At 39.6% G+C, this 17,539-nt stretch overlaps 2 protein-coding genes and 1 long non-coding RNA gene across 4 annotated transcripts; 1 reads left to right on the top strand and 2 right to left on the bottom strand.

Moving 5' to 3' along the window:
- The first annotated feature begins 1,684 nt into the window (after positions 1-1,684).
- Positions 1,685-4,136, top strand: LOC135608556 (uncharacterized). 2 transcript variants are annotated; one of them, XR_010485564.1, is made up of 3 exons: positions 1,685-2,204; positions 2,377-2,674; positions 2,920-4,136. It is a non-coding gene; the product is annotated as an uncharacterized LOC135608556 (long non-coding RNA). The 2 variants fall into 2 exon arrangements; XR_010485563.1 differs by having other exon boundaries at positions 1,842-2,194.
- LOC135608555 (hexokinase-2-like) lies at positions 3,045-8,564 on the bottom strand. Its single transcript, XM_065101580.1, has 9 exons — positions 7,743-8,564; positions 7,481-7,631; positions 7,204-7,386; positions 6,530-6,604; positions 6,217-6,372; positions 5,922-6,020; positions 5,699-5,829; positions 3,695-3,776; positions 3,045-3,610 (listed from the first exon to the last, which is right to left on the bottom strand). Exons 1-9 carry the CDS (start codon positions 8,012-8,014, stop codon positions 3,278-3,280), a joined length of 1,482 nt encoding a protein of 493 aa, XP_064957652.1. The 5' UTR covers positions 8,015-8,564; the 3' UTR covers positions 3,045-3,277.
- Positions 8,565-9,368: 804 nt separating this feature from the next.
- Positions 9,369-17,396, bottom strand: LOC103979716 (endoribonuclease YBEY, chloroplastic). The gene is made up of 12 exons (XM_009395901.2): positions 16,974-17,396; positions 15,185-15,436; positions 15,011-15,106; positions 14,727-14,904; positions 14,541-14,624; positions 14,359-14,459; positions 14,028-14,120; positions 11,847-11,918; positions 11,371-11,490; positions 11,242-11,292; positions 10,658-10,846; positions 9,369-9,821 (listed from the first exon to the last, which is right to left on the bottom strand). The coding sequence occupies exons 1-12, from the start codon at positions 17,379-17,381 to the stop codon at positions 9,654-9,656; spliced, it is 1,812 nt and encodes a 603-aa protein (XP_009394176.2). The 5' UTR covers positions 17,382-17,396; the 3' UTR covers positions 9,369-9,653.
- Positions 17,397-17,539: the final 143 nt, after the last annotated feature.

Raw genomic sequence — 17,539 nt, 5'->3', positions numbered from 1 at the left:
ATGTCAAAATTTTCGAAACTTAAAAGGGTTTTTTGGGAAATTCACCCGATATTATATTATGTATGGTATGATGAATCGGGTGGTGTGGTGCACGTGACTTCGGACCGTGGGGCGCATGATGCGTGCACGCTGTTTCGAGGGTACTCTCGTGTGCGTTTGGATACGTATAATAATAATAGAATAATACAGACGTACGGCGGATGGGTGGGAAACAGCAGCAGCTGCCGCGGGAATCGACGGCTGTGGTTGCGGTGGCCCACGTCATTCACTTGAGTCTCACGTGAGGGGTCCCATCTCCGGTCCGAGATTTGGTGCATTGTTTCCGTGGTTTTGGCGGACGGCGTTCGAGTCGTGGGGAGGGTAGTGTTCCCTTTTTGCCCCTTTTTTTTGAATGTGTTGAGAAACGAGAAAAGTGTTATTCTTTTATTATTTTATGGAGTTTGAGGAAATAAAGGCCTTTTTCTGATGCATATTCCAAAAGTGTTTCCTAATAATAAAAAATAAAAAGTTTGACTATTTATTCTAACATCAATCTATTTTGGATGATGAACGTATCCGTACGATTTTATCATGTGAACTTTAAAAAATATCTTTAAAAATAAAAAAGATTTGATGAACTTACGAATCTTTGGTATCCATTCTTTAATTAATGTGAGATTAAATGATCTTATTAAATATTTTATTACTAAACGGATAATGTCTTCGTGTTATATCCGTAATATCTTAATATTACCGATTATATATTTATCTTATTCATCGTATAACTCTATTTAGGTTGAAGAATACGATCAACATATATATATATATATATAATAAGATCTTGATTGCTAAATCATAAATTATTTTTTTATTCAAATTCGAAGCATACTAATTAATTAAATACAAATATGTCAAATTCATACATATTATTTTCATGCCTAACTTCTTTACAACCATAAAAATAAAATTCAGCCGTACGAAAGCGATAATATGTGTAGTTGAAACCACAAACGCCGGCCTATTGCGCCAACCAACGAACTCGGCAGACAACGGTGACGGAGTTCTCCATTCGTGGATGAGTCAAACTCGCTATTCGTGTTGCGCAAAGAAAACCAACGGAATAAGGATTATTTGATATCCATTCTTTCCCACTTAAACATATGCGATCAAAGAGGTGGTAACGATGATCCCAAGGGACTCACTCGACCAGCCTTTCCGCTTTCACGCGTCTCTCTCATGTTCATACTTTATGTTAGCCCTAACCGCGTCGTGGAAGCCACATCATGACCATCAGCACACGCGTCGATGAGGAGGATAGGCTTTAAAGACGGGAAGGAAGGCGTCGCTGTTCCAAAGCGCACCAGCCATGGAGATGCCGAGCTGATGCACGGTGACCACATGGGGTGCACAGAGGCGGCCTTTACATATGTGGTTGGAATTGGCACGATAATGATCCATGGCATGTGAGATTCGTGTCAAGTGCAGAAACACTTATTAGGTGGTGGTGGTTGGTTGGGAATCGGGTGCCGAACCGACGCTATTTGCCTCTCTTGCGACAGCAGGCAGCACCACACAAGAGTGACTGGTTTGACTCTCTCTCTCTCTCTCTCTCTCTCTAAATATAAATGAGTTTGGCGGTGTTGGTGATGCAATTGAGGTGGGTAGAGGGAGAGAAAAGAAGAGGAAACTTGCACTATGGTAACGACAATAATGATGGATGAAGACACTTAACTTGGAAGATGTTCCAATCTGGACGATACTCCAAAACACTTCGCCTCTGATCCATGTGTTTGGAGTGCAGGCAAAGATGAAACAAATAGAAGCTTACGGGTATAGGGCATGGGCCCGTTAAGAGCCCAATAAATACAGAGATCCATTAACAAGGAACGGTCCTGATGAGAAGCTGTTTCCATCCGACGTACCGCGACGAGCGATCGCTGCGGAGCATCGTGTGACGAGGTTACTCGGTTCATCGGTTGGCTGTTGAGCGTCGGAGCACTATAAATAACTGCTTAACGGACACATGATGCGGTTACTCTGAGAGGGACGGGTCGAGAGAGAGAGGGAGAGAGCTCTCCAGCGTTTGCGAGGGTGGTGTCGTCCTCAGGTTCTTTCTTCGTTCTTTCGCTTGCTTCAGACTCTTGCTTGGACGATTGGTTTGCGATTTGGATTCATCCGTCTCATCTGCCGCTTGATCGCGAGATGTATCGACGAGGTTTAACATGGTTCGATTATGCTCGTATATGATTTTTTTTTTTTTGCTGGAACCATAGTTCGGCTTCTTGTTTCTTGTCGATGAGATTGAGACGCACACGAGAAGGAGCTAATTGTTTGTGACTTATTTGTTGATGTACAACGGATTTGCAGTCCTGATACATGTAGAATGATGACTTGCAGCGAAACCATACATACAATGGGTAAATACTCGGATCGCTTTCCTCTTTGCTCTCGATGCAGAGGCCGGCCACTTCGCTCTATAACATCACGGCTCATCTTCCGGTGGTCGAATCGATTGGGTTCTCACTGCTCTGAGCCAGGCGTTCACCCAGTGTGTCTTTGACCGCTGGGTCCTGATGTCTTCCGATCTATCGGATGAGGCTCGTGATCGACATCCGTAAGAGGAAGGGCTTGAAGAAGCAGATTACCTCCCTCCCCAAATACCAAAACCAGCTCTAAATATCCCAAAATGCTTCTGGTACGCTCCGCTGTTAACCCTTCCTTCGGTTTTCCCCTGTGATTAGGCCGCTTTACATATCTTAGTTAGCTACTGATGTCAGTTCACCTCACCTAATGAAAGGAGAACGCATAACAAATTTGCGTGCATTTAGATGAATTCATAACGAATTTCTCATTTTCCGACTAGATCTTGTTATCACATAGCTTGCATTCTGACACAAAGGCCAAAACTTCCGACTTGGTTTGCATGTCTCGCTGACTCAGGTGCAGGTCTTCAACCACATACATTTACTACACGAAGACCTTTTTGGCTGAATCGGGATTATCCAGTGAAACCAATTTGAAGGTCACCGATCCCTAATTTATTCAATAGTTTGTGGGACAATATGGAGAAGAAACATAACAGAATAAAAAGGCTAACCGCAATGCCACTCCGCAGAAGAGCAAAAAAATTGGCAGGACAAACCGGCAGCATCATCCACAAGCCCGCTTCTGGTCCTGCTTTTATACATTCACGACGACACCACCGAAGTGTTAACCTAAACATTCTTTTTTTCGACAACAGAGAAAAGGGTAAGCAGAAACCGCAGGTTTCCTTATTTTATTTTGTATTGGAATCCTCTTAGGACTGTTCAAGGTACCGAGAGTGAGAGGCTGCAAGAAGAGACGCGCCAAGGCCTGATCCATCGTTAGTGAGGTTGACGACAACAGACGAAGAGGCCTCATCTCCAAGCATTTCATTCAGGGCGCCGTGCAAGCATTCTCTGAATACAGTGTAATGCTCGTAAAGCCCACCGTCCATAGCGATCACTGTCCTTCGCATGCCACTGCCATCCCGTCCCAGCTTCTTCAGAATCCCAACTATGCCTGCGGCAGCAAGCCGAGCCCCACGCTTGGCAACGACATCACAGATCTGGACAACCACTTTTCTCGCTTTCAAGGAGGTGCTAGAAATCTGGAGTTCAGGCAAAAACAAAGACAGTAAAAAAAAAAATTGGCTGCGGAACATGAGATTTAGGGAAAATGTAAAGGATTGTACCCCCAAGAATTCCTTCAGTTTGGCCCCGACAACTTTGAGATCAGCTGAAGTATCATGATGCATAGCAGACATGACTGGTGTCCTACAAACCATAAATTGCGTACTTGTTCAGATAACAAACCGAAAGGGTGAGTCAACTGATCCATTAAATAAGGACCCAAAAGTAAAAAACAAAGCAAAAGTCAGCAGGAGATTGGTTATCACAAATTTGATCAACAGGAGCGGTGCCGATTGTCTAGTCATAACACAATTACGAAAAAGTTGAAAACTCGGTTGCAACTTATGCTTGAATCCTGTCTACACAGTACCCACGCAATCATAAAGTTGACTCTTTTTTTTTAACATCAGCTTGCGTACTTAAGAAACAAATATGACAGGATCAAGCAGGAAACCTGCAACAATGTCCTAAAAAGAATGATACCATAACGTTATTATATTTATTGGCAGGCACAATGCAATACTATTGACTTTCATCATTTACATCATATCAACGGAACAAATCAGAAATGAGGAAAATCTTCACATTGCCTAATTTTATGTCAACATAGAAAGTATAGATGTAATATGCATGAATGAAACTTCAGTTCATGACATGCAACAAAGACTAAAATAATGATGACCCACCATTTATGTTTTGTCAGTTTGAGTAATCAGTAATATGACCAACGTGGAATAAGAAGTAGGTTAAAGGAGTAAAGGACAAAGCATTATGTGCAACATGAAACCCTAGTCATGATCTAGGTACTTTACTAGGCACGCACTATGCCTAAAACATAGCTTCTATTCATTTTCTGTCTCAATGTTTTGATTCGATGAACCATCAGAAGCACCCAACAATAACAAAGAATAGCATCAATGGCATCCTACAAATCTTAGTTAAATGGTTTCTCGATAGACGTGGTTGCTACCTAATGTTATTCTACTATGTTCAATTCAATGGTTATTATTTGAAGAAAAGTGTGTAGCTTGATAGTCATCAATCATGTTACATACACCTCATGAATCATGAAAAAATAAGTTATGACAAAATTGGAGCACGTTTGTTAACTAGGAAATTGGTTGACCAGAAAATTGGCCTGAGAGCTATGTTGCAATGGAATAATTTAGTTTCAATGATTTACATAGGAAAATAATGAAAAAAAAAAGCCAAGATACTGAATCTCCAAAAGCTGGCAAGAGTAAAAAACCTCTGCAGATACTTCAGTGATATGGGGAAGTCATTCACATGTAAACTTTTTGCATATAAAAAGCAAATTTAAAGGTATACTTCTTTTTTAGTAGGAGAGCCAGAGAAGGTGAGATACAAAAAACTAATAATCAAGGCCTCACACAAACCAATGACTGCAACACTTCTAATGATGTACAACCTCTTCCCATCATGAAATTGGCACAAATACTGCCCATATGCACCGCCCAGAAGAATATAATAACAACAGTCAGCAAGAATGGTTCTCATCACAGTAACAATACTACTGCTACGTGCTCTTGGTGTTGAAAATTAAATGGTATCCAAAAGAAACATATTGATAAGATGTGTAATATAACTCTTGCCTAAACCAACGAGCAAGCAAGCTGCACAAAAGATTGCCATAGCCCACAATATTCAAAAGCCTTTGTACCCGTTAGCATGATCTAGAGCCAAGACATGTAGGAAAATAAAGAATATACCAGATATTGATTTGCATTAAAGGTTAATTATGATAATGCTTTATAATATGACAAGAGCGGTCTAGTGAATGACTCCTGCTGACATGGGGTCAACATATGTAGCCTAACCCCAAGTTGGAAGTTTGTTTATACAAAACCCTGACACCCAGGTCATCCCATCAGGTGTTGGGTTAAGTCAAAGGAGCAATATTAGCACGGCACCAAGGCTCAGCCTTGGTTACACATAAGAATATACCACGGTAAGGTCCATCATATGCGAGAAAGGAGACTGAGTTGAATCTATGCTCAAGAGAACAATGGATATTATCTTCATGCAAGGGGCCACAGAAACCATACCGTAATACGAATGGAATTTCAAGTTGTGGGGGTACATTATCTCCAAATAAAGCAGTTTGTACAGCTAATCTCAGCAGGACTCTTCGGACAATTTCACCAAGATACATTCCTGAAATTAGCTTCTCAAAGATCTGAACATGACAAGTACCTTGGATTACATATCACACAAATTTGAAGGATAAAAAGAAATTAGGCTGCTCAAGGTAACAAGTGAAGTTGTTACCTGGTCACCAGGATTCAAACTTTCAACATCTAATGCAGTATCATATTCTGTCATTGGGAGGTGAGAGGAGCTAAAATTTCCCCATTCCATATTGATGACCTAGAAGGGCAAGGAAATATTCACAAACAATCTTAAACACGAACCAATGAGATTTATTGAATGAAACAGAAGTTACCATATTCTACCGCATGCTCTACTAGAGTTTCAATTGCTAACGAAAGACTAGTTTACAATATAAGACCACAGATTCCAAAGTTATTGTTCTGGGTTCTGCTCGACTCAGCTCTCAACTTACAATTTCTCCCGATCCAGGAAGCGGACCTTTCCACTTTTTAATTGCATCAGCACGCTCAACATATGCTGCATTAGTACCAGTACCCAATATAACAGCAGCGACAACATCAGTATCATCATACCTGCCACCAGCTAGCGTTCCAACTGTATCATTAACCTGAATTAAAGAAAATCATTCTCTTTAATTTCATTCAAATAACATTAGTAAAAAAGATTGAGATAAAATCACAGAAAATTTACATATTAAAACCTTATACTACAAAGTTTTCCTTCTTTATAATGAAATAAAAAAGGAAATGCTACAAGGAACTCACCAAAGCTGCAACTTGCATATCAAGACCTTGTCTTTGTAGGGCCTTATTCAATTCAGATACAACATCTTCCCCAACCTGCCTTCACACAAACAGGAGAGTTCTAATCACCATATATCATTCCCAAATTAACAATATATAATTCTTCTTTTGTCATGCATCAACAAACAATTAAATTTAGAATAATAGTTCCAGAACAAAAATACTGGAAAAAGACTAATAGTTTAAATCCAGATAATTCCTAACAAGGGATTACTGAAACGAGAGAGTAGAGAGCAGAAATATTTTAATCTTCTGTAACATCAACAAAGCATGCTTATCTTGAAATCTAATTAATTTTGGCCCCAAGCTCGAATGGAGAAGGCTTGCAGCGGAAAAGATCAACAATACTCCATCACATCCTATGAACACATATCCCTACCAATTTTAACATTGTCATCTGAAAGTGCACACATCACCCAGATAGCCCAAAGTGCAGACGGTGAGGAAGGAGGTTACTCCTTTGAATAAAGCAGCAGTCTAGTATACACAAAATTCATGGTTAACAAATGCAAAAGTTAACACAACTTATTTCCACCATAGCATAGCTCCTTCGACCAACATGTGACCTAATTAACTCATACAAAAGTAAAATTAGAACTTCCTTGTATTAGACATGAAGGTACTTAAGAGTCTACCATGCCATCTATGTTGAAACCCTTTGTCCATTTGATTAGAGTGCCTGAAGCAACAGAAGTTTGCTTGACCGGAAAGGAAAAGGTGAAGCCGAGTTCTCTCTGCCTGCCAGAATGAAGGTGAAACTCTTCACCTTCCGAATCAACAAACTTCACTAAAGCTGAAGCGATAAAATCAAATAGTTCCTGGTGTGACATAATCAAAAGTCGGGAATACTTAGAATCAGACCGAACAATTATATGGGTAGAGAAAAGCACAAAAGAAGTATCTGAATCTTACATCAGATCTTCCAACCATCAAATCATGGGGTATTGAAACCTCCTTAGCCTCTTGCCTGACAACACGCCCTTCCCTTCCTCCTAGCTGCACGCGCAAGACGCGAAAATTGGTTCCACCAAGGTCCAACGCATAAAATAATCCTCTCTCATCCCTGTCAAGGTTGTGATCAAGAAGCACAAGATGTGAATTTGTTGAATCTACCATCGCAAGGTTGATGCATCAATTTACATGAGAATGGAGAAAGAAGGATGTAAGCTCCTACCCTGTGGGGAGTTTGTCGACGTAGCTAATGATCATCTTGAGCTTGCTCACATCCTCCGACTCGAGCCCGGCGTGCATCTCCTTCGTCATCGCGTCGGCCACCTCCCAAAGCTTCTCAACCGGGGTGGCGCACTTCTCCTCGAGCTCCCTCAGCACCGCGGCAGCACGGGCCCAGCGCTCGGCGCTCCGCATCCGATGGCGCACCACGAGCGCCGTCACGGCGACGGCCGCCGCCGCGCACACCACAGCTGCCCCGACCGCGACCTTCCCCATTATGGCAACAGAACGAATCAAAACCCTAACCTCCCGCTCGACTCAAAGACCTCAATCGAGCCAAACCCCGGTCTTGCCGCCGGATTCGAGAACCTAGAGCTTCAAATCCTCCCAAAGCTTCTTCGCCCTAATCAATCCGCTTCTGCTAGGCTCCCGAATCAGCTGATCTCGACTCAGGACCAGATCGGTCTATAAATCGAAGGAAAGAAAACGGCCAAATACACTAAAAAAGGAATCGGATGATCTTTCCTTTTTCCCTCGGCAGAAACAGGAAGAGAATTGGAACGAGATCAGGAGGAGAAACCAAGCTTAATCTTCTGGGGGGATTGAATTCGTGGGAAGAAGCAAAAGGAAATGAGAGATCTCGAGGGCGGGGGCGTGATAGTTTGCTTTTATTTTGGAATTGGATTCCAACAACCGCGTGGTTTGAGGAGGAAGATACGACTGACTACAAGCCGCGATCGATGGATTGGGTTTTAGAACACGTCTCTTTCCATCTCAGATCTGAAACCCATCCGAATGGCCAACCCATTTGCTCGTGATTCGTGCCATGTGGTGACTTGGTGGGATATGGATTCGAGGTTGAGGGGTTCTACTATCTTATGTCTTGACTTCCACGAATATTATTTATAGGCGTTTTCTAACATCAACATTAACGATAACAAAATCATAAATCTCAATTATTTGATAAGTTCTAATTAATCGAACTAAAAACAAAAAAATCAAACATAACATTTGAGTATATTGAACATATAAATTATATATATATACATATATATATATATATATATGCAAAATCTACGGATGACAATAGATATAATACAGTGAAAATATATCTATAAAATATATCTAGATATATACTAAATCTACGGATGAAGAAACTTCCTTTCCTTTCCCACTTCTCTCATGGATTTTTATACAAAAAGGCAGATATATTAACTACTATAGATTTTTATGAATATTTTAAATCTCATGAGATGCCATATGCTAAGAAAACCTCTTTTCTTAATGGAGAAATTTTAAGGATTTAGAAAGAAACATCATTTGGTTTAGTGATATGGTAGATGAGAGGATTTAAATAGTGAATTATAGCAATCATATTATAAATTTGGTATAATTTTAATGTTCGTCTTGCGTGATATGATTATTATATACATGATTTTGATGGATGATAAAAGCATGTATGCAAATTAGCAACATCAAGAACTATGTGACTGGACCGTACATGATTGTTCACACGTGTGATGGACTCCAAGTTCCGGCCCATTTGGGCTTGACATGCAGGCCCAGTTCACATGCTCAGATGGCAGCAATCTGCTCCGATAACATCTCAACACAGGCAGAGCTTATTAGATGATGCAAACCTTTTTCATTCCAATACAAAGGATGCATGTTTGGTGACATCGAAAAAGGAAGACCCTAAAGAAAATGAATGGCAATAATTTGCATGCAACAAATGGTGAACTGGTTCCAGCTCCACCGCGAAAACAATGACCTAATACTTGAGTTATAACTTTTATAACCCAAGTAATGTTGGTTTTCTTCTTATGCTTATAATAGATTTGAATTTGAATGTTTGTATCCCTGAACAACAAGGATGCGGTGCGGCGAGCAGTCCGGCTTGTTCTGGAATCGAACATCAGAAAACATATTCGTAAATAGCCTTTGCCACACCATCTTCATCATTGCAAGCTCCAATCACGTCGGCAACAGCTTTCGTCTTTTCCGATCCATTTGCAAGTGCAATGCCTAGCGATGCTAACTGAAGCATCTCGATGTCATTTTCACCATCACCGATAGCCATGATCTGTCAGCAAATAAAAATATAATCGTTATCTAGAAAAATATGCAACTATTTTGATGTATCAAGGCTATACGATTATCATAGATTAGCTCTTTATTGAGTTGTAGCTCAATTTCCTTAACTTTGTGCATCGTAATTCTAGAAAGGTAAAAACCACCTAACCACCTAATACGATTGGAATCACATGGACAGCCCAGGCAATGGTTACCGACAGGCATGAAACTCTTGCTTGGTACATAAATGTTTAACACATCATATTTTACAACTCTTGCTTGTCTTCATGGCACCACCACTTACTTGTAATGTGGCTTGACGATGTGGTTAGCCAGATGACTAGCATGCCAAGGATGCACTTAGAAGATAGCAGCTCACAGCTTTAGTTAAATTGTGTGCCAAACACAAAAAAAAGAACTAGAAAACCAAATGAGTTAACGAAAGGTAGCACAGCTGTCTTCTTTGTGCAGTGATACAAGTATGTCGTTAACTGACCAATCCTATCAAAAGATTATTTTTTCAATCTTACCGAAAGATTTCTTTTTGTATCATAATAAAAAGAAATGAAAACTAGAGCAAGGAACCATTCAGCTTGACAATTAAATCTGTATGTACACACTTCGCATGGACTCTGAAGTTGCTTAGATTCTCAACAATCTTATGTTCATTACCTCAACATTCATGACATTTGGTGAGGATACATGTAAAAGATTTCCACAATCCACAGAACAAAACGACATATGCAACTAAACCAAAACCCAATGTTAATCCAGTATAATCTTCAACATATCCAAACGGTTGGTATCAAGAAAAAAGAATCTATAGAAATGAAAAGAATTTTGTACCTCTTTCTCACTAATACCAAGGTGATTCAGCAGCATTTGCACACCGTTGCCCTTTGATGTTCCAGCAGGTACAATCTCGAGCATATCAGGTTGAGCCTGGACAACCTCTGCTCGTCCCATTATTGCCTCTGCCCAATATGGTCGCAGAGTAGTCGAAACCCCCTCAGCAGTATCAAAGAAAAGTAGTTTCTGGAAGTACCAAAACATCCATGCAAATTATCAGTCATCTGCTTTCTTATGATCTCAACTTCAACCCTAGTATAACAAGGATGATGTAGTGCTAAAACTTCACAAATGAACCCCAATGAGAAAATTCAACTTCTGCTCTCTCAATTTAAAACTTTGCCACGAATCTGACAAACATCGGCTAATGCAAAGAGGAAGAGTTGCAAGTGAAATTGTTGGTCTCTGACTCGTATGGCACAAAGAATTGCACCAAAAGAAAAAGAAACAAGAAACAAGAAACAAGAGAGCTCTAGACCAATCAACTGGACTCCAGGACATAAATCAATTATACAGTTTGGAGCACACAATAGATGCTTCAATAGAAAACACATTTTAGACAAAAATGTGCAGCAACTTACCTGCACTTCAGCAGCCGCAAGAAGGTGTTCAACCGAAGACATTATCTCTGCCTGTGGCAAAAGAATTAGCATAACTACATAAAATTTTAGATAAAAAGGAATGCAAGGTAAGAGTTGTGCTGCTACCACCTTTGGCTCATGATATACAGTGTGGAGGGAATCAACCAAAGGATGATCAAATAATGTGAAACACTGATCCTGGGAAAATGCTATCAGAGGAACTTCATGCTCCAGAGAATATAAAAGTGCCTGTCAGTAGTAAACAAAAATAACCAACATGCCAGATTGCAAAGTTCAAGTGAATTATTGGTTTCTATTCTGAATTATAAATTAATAAATTTTCAGTTGCAATCATAAATGATACTGTATGTAATATGCTTCAAATTATTAAATTTTGATATAGTGGTGAACCAACAGGATCTGAACAGAAAACACATACAAGCATCAAAGTTTTGGAGAAGCAGAAGAAACTTTTGTTTTACTTCTGTTCTCATGATAAAAAAACTTGATTACTTTTGTGATGAAGGTACAAGTGCACTGCAGTTAACAAATTTTTCAAGAAACAATCAGCTCAGAAATGAACACGAGAACGGATAGCTCATTACCTCCCTACAGACATCTTGGTCTAAGTTACTTCTACAAATTTCTCTACCCTGTCTCCCATAAACAAGCAATCCCTGAAATACAATTTAGAGTAAATCAGATGGAAAAAACTCGTAGTCAATATTGTAAAATTGAAAATAAGATTTTTTTAAATCATTATAGGGACATTTCACGATCTTACATACAGAATAAAGTCAGAAATTTTCATCATAATGTTTGCACTATTGATGTTTACAACCTCCTTCATCGATAATTATATTTCACTCCCCATGGTCTCCAACATTCATTTTGCTCTGTTTGTTAATATATCATAAAGATTTACCTAATCCTTGAATTAAATAAACCTAAGCAACAGCTTGATAAAACTATTCTCAAGTTAATAGTATTAATACCTTTTATTTTTCAGTTCATTACAAAATCCACCTGTTATCAGTTAAATATAAAGATGCCTTATATTGTCAATTAGCTACACAAAAATACTTTATGTCAGTAGTTAATTACAAAAACCACATTCTATTATTAGTTAACTATAGAAAAGCTTTTCTGCATTCGTGGATAGCTGAACACAAATGGGAAGATGCTTTAGTACCAAGATATAGTGACTGGTGGGCTTCCCTGTAAATATGGGTAAAGCAGTATGAGAGGAGGGAGAAAAGGATGGGTATAGATTAAAGGTAAATAAGAGGGTGGGTTAGGACAATGTAAAGTGTAATTTTACTTAAGGCGAGGAGGCTTTTTACAATTATAAGCATTCAATAAATTTTCAATCAATAGATTGAAAAAATCCCACAGGAACAGAATGTATATTTTCAATGCATAAGCGAAAACATAAGGTGCATAATGAAATTTTCTTAAATAAAATTGCACAACCAAAATATTCTTGATACCTAAACCACAACAAAATTTGTATCTTAGAACAATATATGTAGGAGACTGATAGGGAATACTCTAGCGACTTAAACCAACTCAACAACTGGCCACCACCAAGATGACGACGTGGAGGGTAAGGGCCAAGTCACCTCCCCACTCGACCACAATGTGGAGGAGATAACGGCCTATCGGCCCCAGTGGACAACAATCCACGGGAGGCCGTTCGGGCGGATCTTGTCGACCACCAGGAACAATGGTCCCCGGGTAGCCGTTCAGACCTATTCCCCCTCGGTCAGCCTCCATGGACGACAGCTCACAAATGGCTGTTTGGGCCTATTGCCCACATGGACAAAACATCACGAGGAGGGCGTTATGACGGTTATAGATGGTCCCCTTTGCCGCCTAAGTATAAAACCCGACCTCCAGCGCCTGCCCAGGGGTCGGACCTCTCTCCAAAACCCTTTGCCTTCTACACAACCCCAAAAGAGCTAACTTGAGCGTCGGAGGGGTCGGGTCAGGAAACTCCCCCCGACACTGACCTTTGTGCAGGAACCCACTGTGGAGATCGAAATCTACCTCGGCCCGACCTTGGGTCTACCTCGAATATTCAAAAACGACCTTGAAGACCACCTCGAAGCCACCTCGAATATTCAACCACCGCTCGGGGTTGCCATGAGGGATCCTTGGATGACCTCGCGCCTTTGGGACAAGATCAAGCCGTGCCGACTCACGGTCGACGGTACTCATCCAACAACAGAGACTAACAATTGCTATCACTTAAATTGTTACTCCGTATCCAAGTACATCTGAATTTCAGACCATGTAAATTCTCTACAGGAATTGAAAATATTAAATTATCTTTGCCAACTTAATAGCCATGTAAACTGTACATGCTTCCATAAATTAATTTTTGAATCTATGAGAGAAACATGTTGCCTTAAGGCAAGTCAGTTTGTTTCTAGTGTATACATGACCAGCAACAGGATGGCGATGCATTCATATTTCATACTTACCACCATCAATGACAATCCTGATAAAATGTTTTACATTTACTTTCCAAGAGAAGCTTCTGAGTTTCTCCCAAGAATCAAGAATATGAAAGCAAAAAGTTGGTGAAATACATAGAGTTATTGTTGCACAGGATATTGCTGTGATTTTGATCTTACATAGGCACTTCCAGATATTAGATCAACCAAGAAATTTGAGCATGTATTAAAACATAAATGTGCATGTGAATTAAGATTTCTTCAAAACAGGTTGGCCAGTGTCTGTCTAATGAGCAACAAAGTCAGGTTGAAGTCAAATAAATAAACCTGCAAGAATATCCCAGGTGAAAACTCAGAAATAACACCATTTTTCCCAGCCAAATCAACCATCTTCAGAGCACTTATGACGGCAGGGCGGGTCTGTTTCAGAATATAGATATGGAAATCAAATCAGCATAAATCTACTAATGTCTTGAACAACATTACTCAGTACTAACAGGTCCAAAATGGAATGTTTAACAGGAAACAACAGTAACAACTTACCATCTCAAGTGACCTCTTATGTTATGCACAAGATATTATCGGAATTACGTAATTCTAGGTAACAATTGTAGCAGAAACAGAGAACCAAAAAGGGAAAGACATTAATGTCTCTCACCTTTCCAGTAGCAATAATTATGTTCACTCCTCTTGATACTGCTGCTTTTATAGCTTCAGCATTTGTTACACTAATCTGACTTTTACTGTTTAAAAGTGTACCTTGTCACAAAGCAACTGTTAGAATATTCACAATTAAGAAAATACCAAATGACAAATTGAACGTGAGGAACAGAAACTCACCATCCATATCACAAAAAATATAGCTGAACTTGGGTTTATAAAACCGCAGGCTGCCTGCATCCTTTGAATCTTTTATCTCTATTCCTGTTAAGAAATCGAAACTGCAACATTGTCTGACAGTGTCTTTCATTTAAAAGTAGATTCTACAAAGGGAAGAAGAGAGGAGAGGATCCAAGGAAACTATACCATCTAAATCTTCTTTCTGAAGGCTTCCATTTTCTGGAGTATCCAATGCACTCTTTATTAGACCTTTTCCTTTCCATCCAAGACTCTTCAAGACTAGTTCCTCCTCCTTTTCCATTTCTGTTTCAGCCTCATCACTAATCTCATGATCAAACCCAAGAAGATGCAGCAAACCATGAACCTAGATGAAGATTAGGTAGATATCCATTACAATATATGGATTAAATTTATGAATTTAGAAGAAAATAATGATCATGATTGATAAGATAGCTGAATAGGTATCCCACCACGAGAATTCGTATTTCATCAAGAAGGGTGTGACCTCTCTCCTCTGCTTGTCTAGCAGCGGTCTCAACAGAGATTACTATATCACCTAGCATTAGCTGCATGAGAAAATAAACAGATAAAAATTTAATGAAATTAGAAAATGACAAGACTTCAAAACAAAACATTGTTTTTACCACAGGTAAATCAAGTGCAGCTATATGCTGTGATATTGAGAGAACATCTGTAGCTTGGTCCTCGCCTCTCCAATCTTTATTTAGCCTTCGGATAAAATCATCATTGCAAAGCAATATAGATAGCTCAACCTTATCAAATTTACCAACATCATCTATAGAGGTATCCCTGGTCTTGTACTCTGAGTCTTTTAGACCATCAAATGCTATTTTCATTGCCATGGGAACATTTAGCTTTAACATTTCGACAATGTTCTGCAAAAATATCAGGGCAGAAAAGATTACTCTTAAAGGGAACAATGAAAATTGACTATTTTATCTTTGATTACCGAGTCAAAATGATCGCCTAGCAAACAAAGGCAAAGTAAAAACACTGAAATCTTTTCAAGAAGAATTCTCCATTTTCGTTCCAGATAAAAGGGAAATATCCAAAATTTAACAGTATCGAACTCCTCAATTTAGAGACAATAGTCAGTTTTTCAGTTTCCATGAATAACATTCAAAGGTCAGTTTACCTTTTGGAAGTTGGAACAAGGTAGATGCCTATAGGCCAAGATATGAGCAAGTTCATTTGATAATGGTTGGGTCAAATTAAAAACAATCATAACTGCTAAACCTTTTTAAGGATGATACTGGCAGCAGATATCTCATATCACATCGTACAAAAGCTTCTCATACATGGACTAGAGAAAAAAAAAATCCAATTAGCAATTTGTACGATGTATTATTTAAGAATTAAGAAATCTTGACTTTGTGTTCTCTGGTAAAACCATAGTTAAAACTAAGCAGAAAAAAATACCTCTCTGAAAGAATTAATCATCAAGCAATGATACCAAAATTAATCAATGAAGTCATACTACTAACAACACAAAAATGTCATCAAAGGATCGATAGAACATCATCTTCTAACTAGGTGAATCACATAACTGCAAATCTTCTAGAGTGGCATTCACCATTAGTTAGGTAAATATCGGGCTTGAAAATCTTATGACATGATCAATGTTACCCAAGTTCCTATAAGAGAGACTTATCAACTTAATGATTATATGCATAAGCATTGGAGATACGATAGGTCTAGACGACACGTTTCACATCTGTTGCAGATTCTCCTTATAATAGGATTTTATTAGATGCAAGTGGAAAAGAATATTCATTCTTTCTTATTCAGTGCATCAGATCATGGATCCAGTCTAGGGAGATTAATATTTATTTATAATTCTGGTTCAATCATATACCTGTAAATGAAAAAAAATCCAAATGGTCTTCTCAACCATCCATTTCATGATCCAAAACTATATATCTCCTATTGTTAATAAGAATATTGTGCATTTCCTCAAAATTGTGCAAATAAATGCCACATGGAAAAGCAATAATCAAGACAATAAAGATGCATATCTATGGTATCTAGCATTGTCTCTAGAGTTCAAAAGGAACATTTTGATTCATCCAATAACATTGACAAAGGTTCACGTACTGTCTGAACACCACTAAACACGATAATTCGAAATGTTTGCCATGCCCATACTGGATACATGCAGGATATCTATACTCCTCAGATACTTCTCAAACGCCTGATGGCTATCGTGCATTTGTTCTCATGAATGTTGATCTTTTGATAGACGACAAAATAAACCTAAAATTATTAAGTTATCATCACAAATTGACCATCAATCATAGCACCTACTAAATTAACCATCAATTAAAAAATCTAATTTATTAACCATCAGCCATAATTTCCAGGACGTAATATGTTTATATACAAGTTTATAGGATGGGAATATAATATGCCTACCAACACTTCGGGATCCTTGGGCATTTCTTCTTCAATACCAATCTTCACATCTAGCTGCAGCTGCTTGTCCTTGGGCGCCTCCTTCTTCGACGCCGCCTGCTTGCGCCTCACCTTCCGAAACCCCCTGAGGTTCGCGAAGAACCCACCGAACGGCACGGTCGAGCGTAAATTCCCACAGGAGACGTGGAAGGATCTCCCAATAGGAACACCGGAGATGCCCGGGGGTAGAAACGAGGCCGCAGGGGCAGACGAGGAAGCCGGATCACCCGGCAACCGCCACCAGAGCACAGCGGCGACCCGAGGGGAAAAAGTGAGCGGGAGAGACGATCTGGTGGTGATGGGGAAGGCTCGGGCGGCGATCCTCGCCATGGCGTGGGAGGCGGGGGCGACGGCGGGGGAGGGCCACATGGTGAGGGGGACTCGCGCCCATCTCACAGTCAGTTCACACATATCTTAAATGTCAACAGCATCCTTTTGGGCCGCGAGAAAGAAGCTTCGGCCTACATCAGAGAATATTGGGCTTCTCAGCCCAACTCAAAATCTAAGCGATTCAAGTTCAGTAGAGT

This window comes from Musa acuminata, chromosome BXJ2-3 (genome assembly GCF_036884655.1).
Source record: "Musa acuminata AAA Group cultivar baxijiao chromosome BXJ2-3, Cavendish_Baxijiao_AAA, whole genome shotgun sequence".
In the NCBI taxonomy this organism is placed as follows: domain Eukaryota; kingdom Viridiplantae; phylum Streptophyta; class Magnoliopsida; order Zingiberales; family Musaceae; genus Musa; species Musa acuminata.
Note: the sequence above shows the minus strand (reverse complement) of the source record. Positions and strands in the feature narration are given on the sequence as shown.

Excerpts from the sequence above, each read along its gene's own strand:
- LOC135608555 (XM_065101580.1), bottom strand. The coding sequence starts at position 8,014 with ATGGGGAAGGTCGCGGTCGGGGCAGCTGTGGTGTGCGCGGCGGCGGCC. Across the intron at positions 3,777-5,698 it reads GAAATTCCATTCGTATTACG|GACACCAGTCATGTCTGCTA; the intron begins GTATGGTTTCTG and ends TATGGTTTGTAG. Across the intron at positions 3,611-3,694 it reads AACTGAAGGAATTCTTGGGG|ATTTCTAGCACCTCCTTGAA; the intron begins GTACAATCCTTT and ends CCTGAACTCCAG.
- LOC103979716 (XM_009395901.2), bottom strand. The coding sequence starts at position 17,381 with ATGTGGCCCTCCCCCGCCGTCGCCCCCGCCTCCCACGCCATGGCGAGG. Across the intron at positions 11,919-14,027 it reads CACCTGGGATATTCTTGCAG|GGATTGCTTGTTTATGGGAG; the intron begins GTTTATTTATTT and ends ATTGTATTTCAG. Across the intron at positions 11,293-11,370 it reads CTGTATATCATGAGCCAAAG|GCAGAGATAATGTCTTCGGT; the intron begins GTGGTAGCAGCA and ends CTTTTGCCACAG.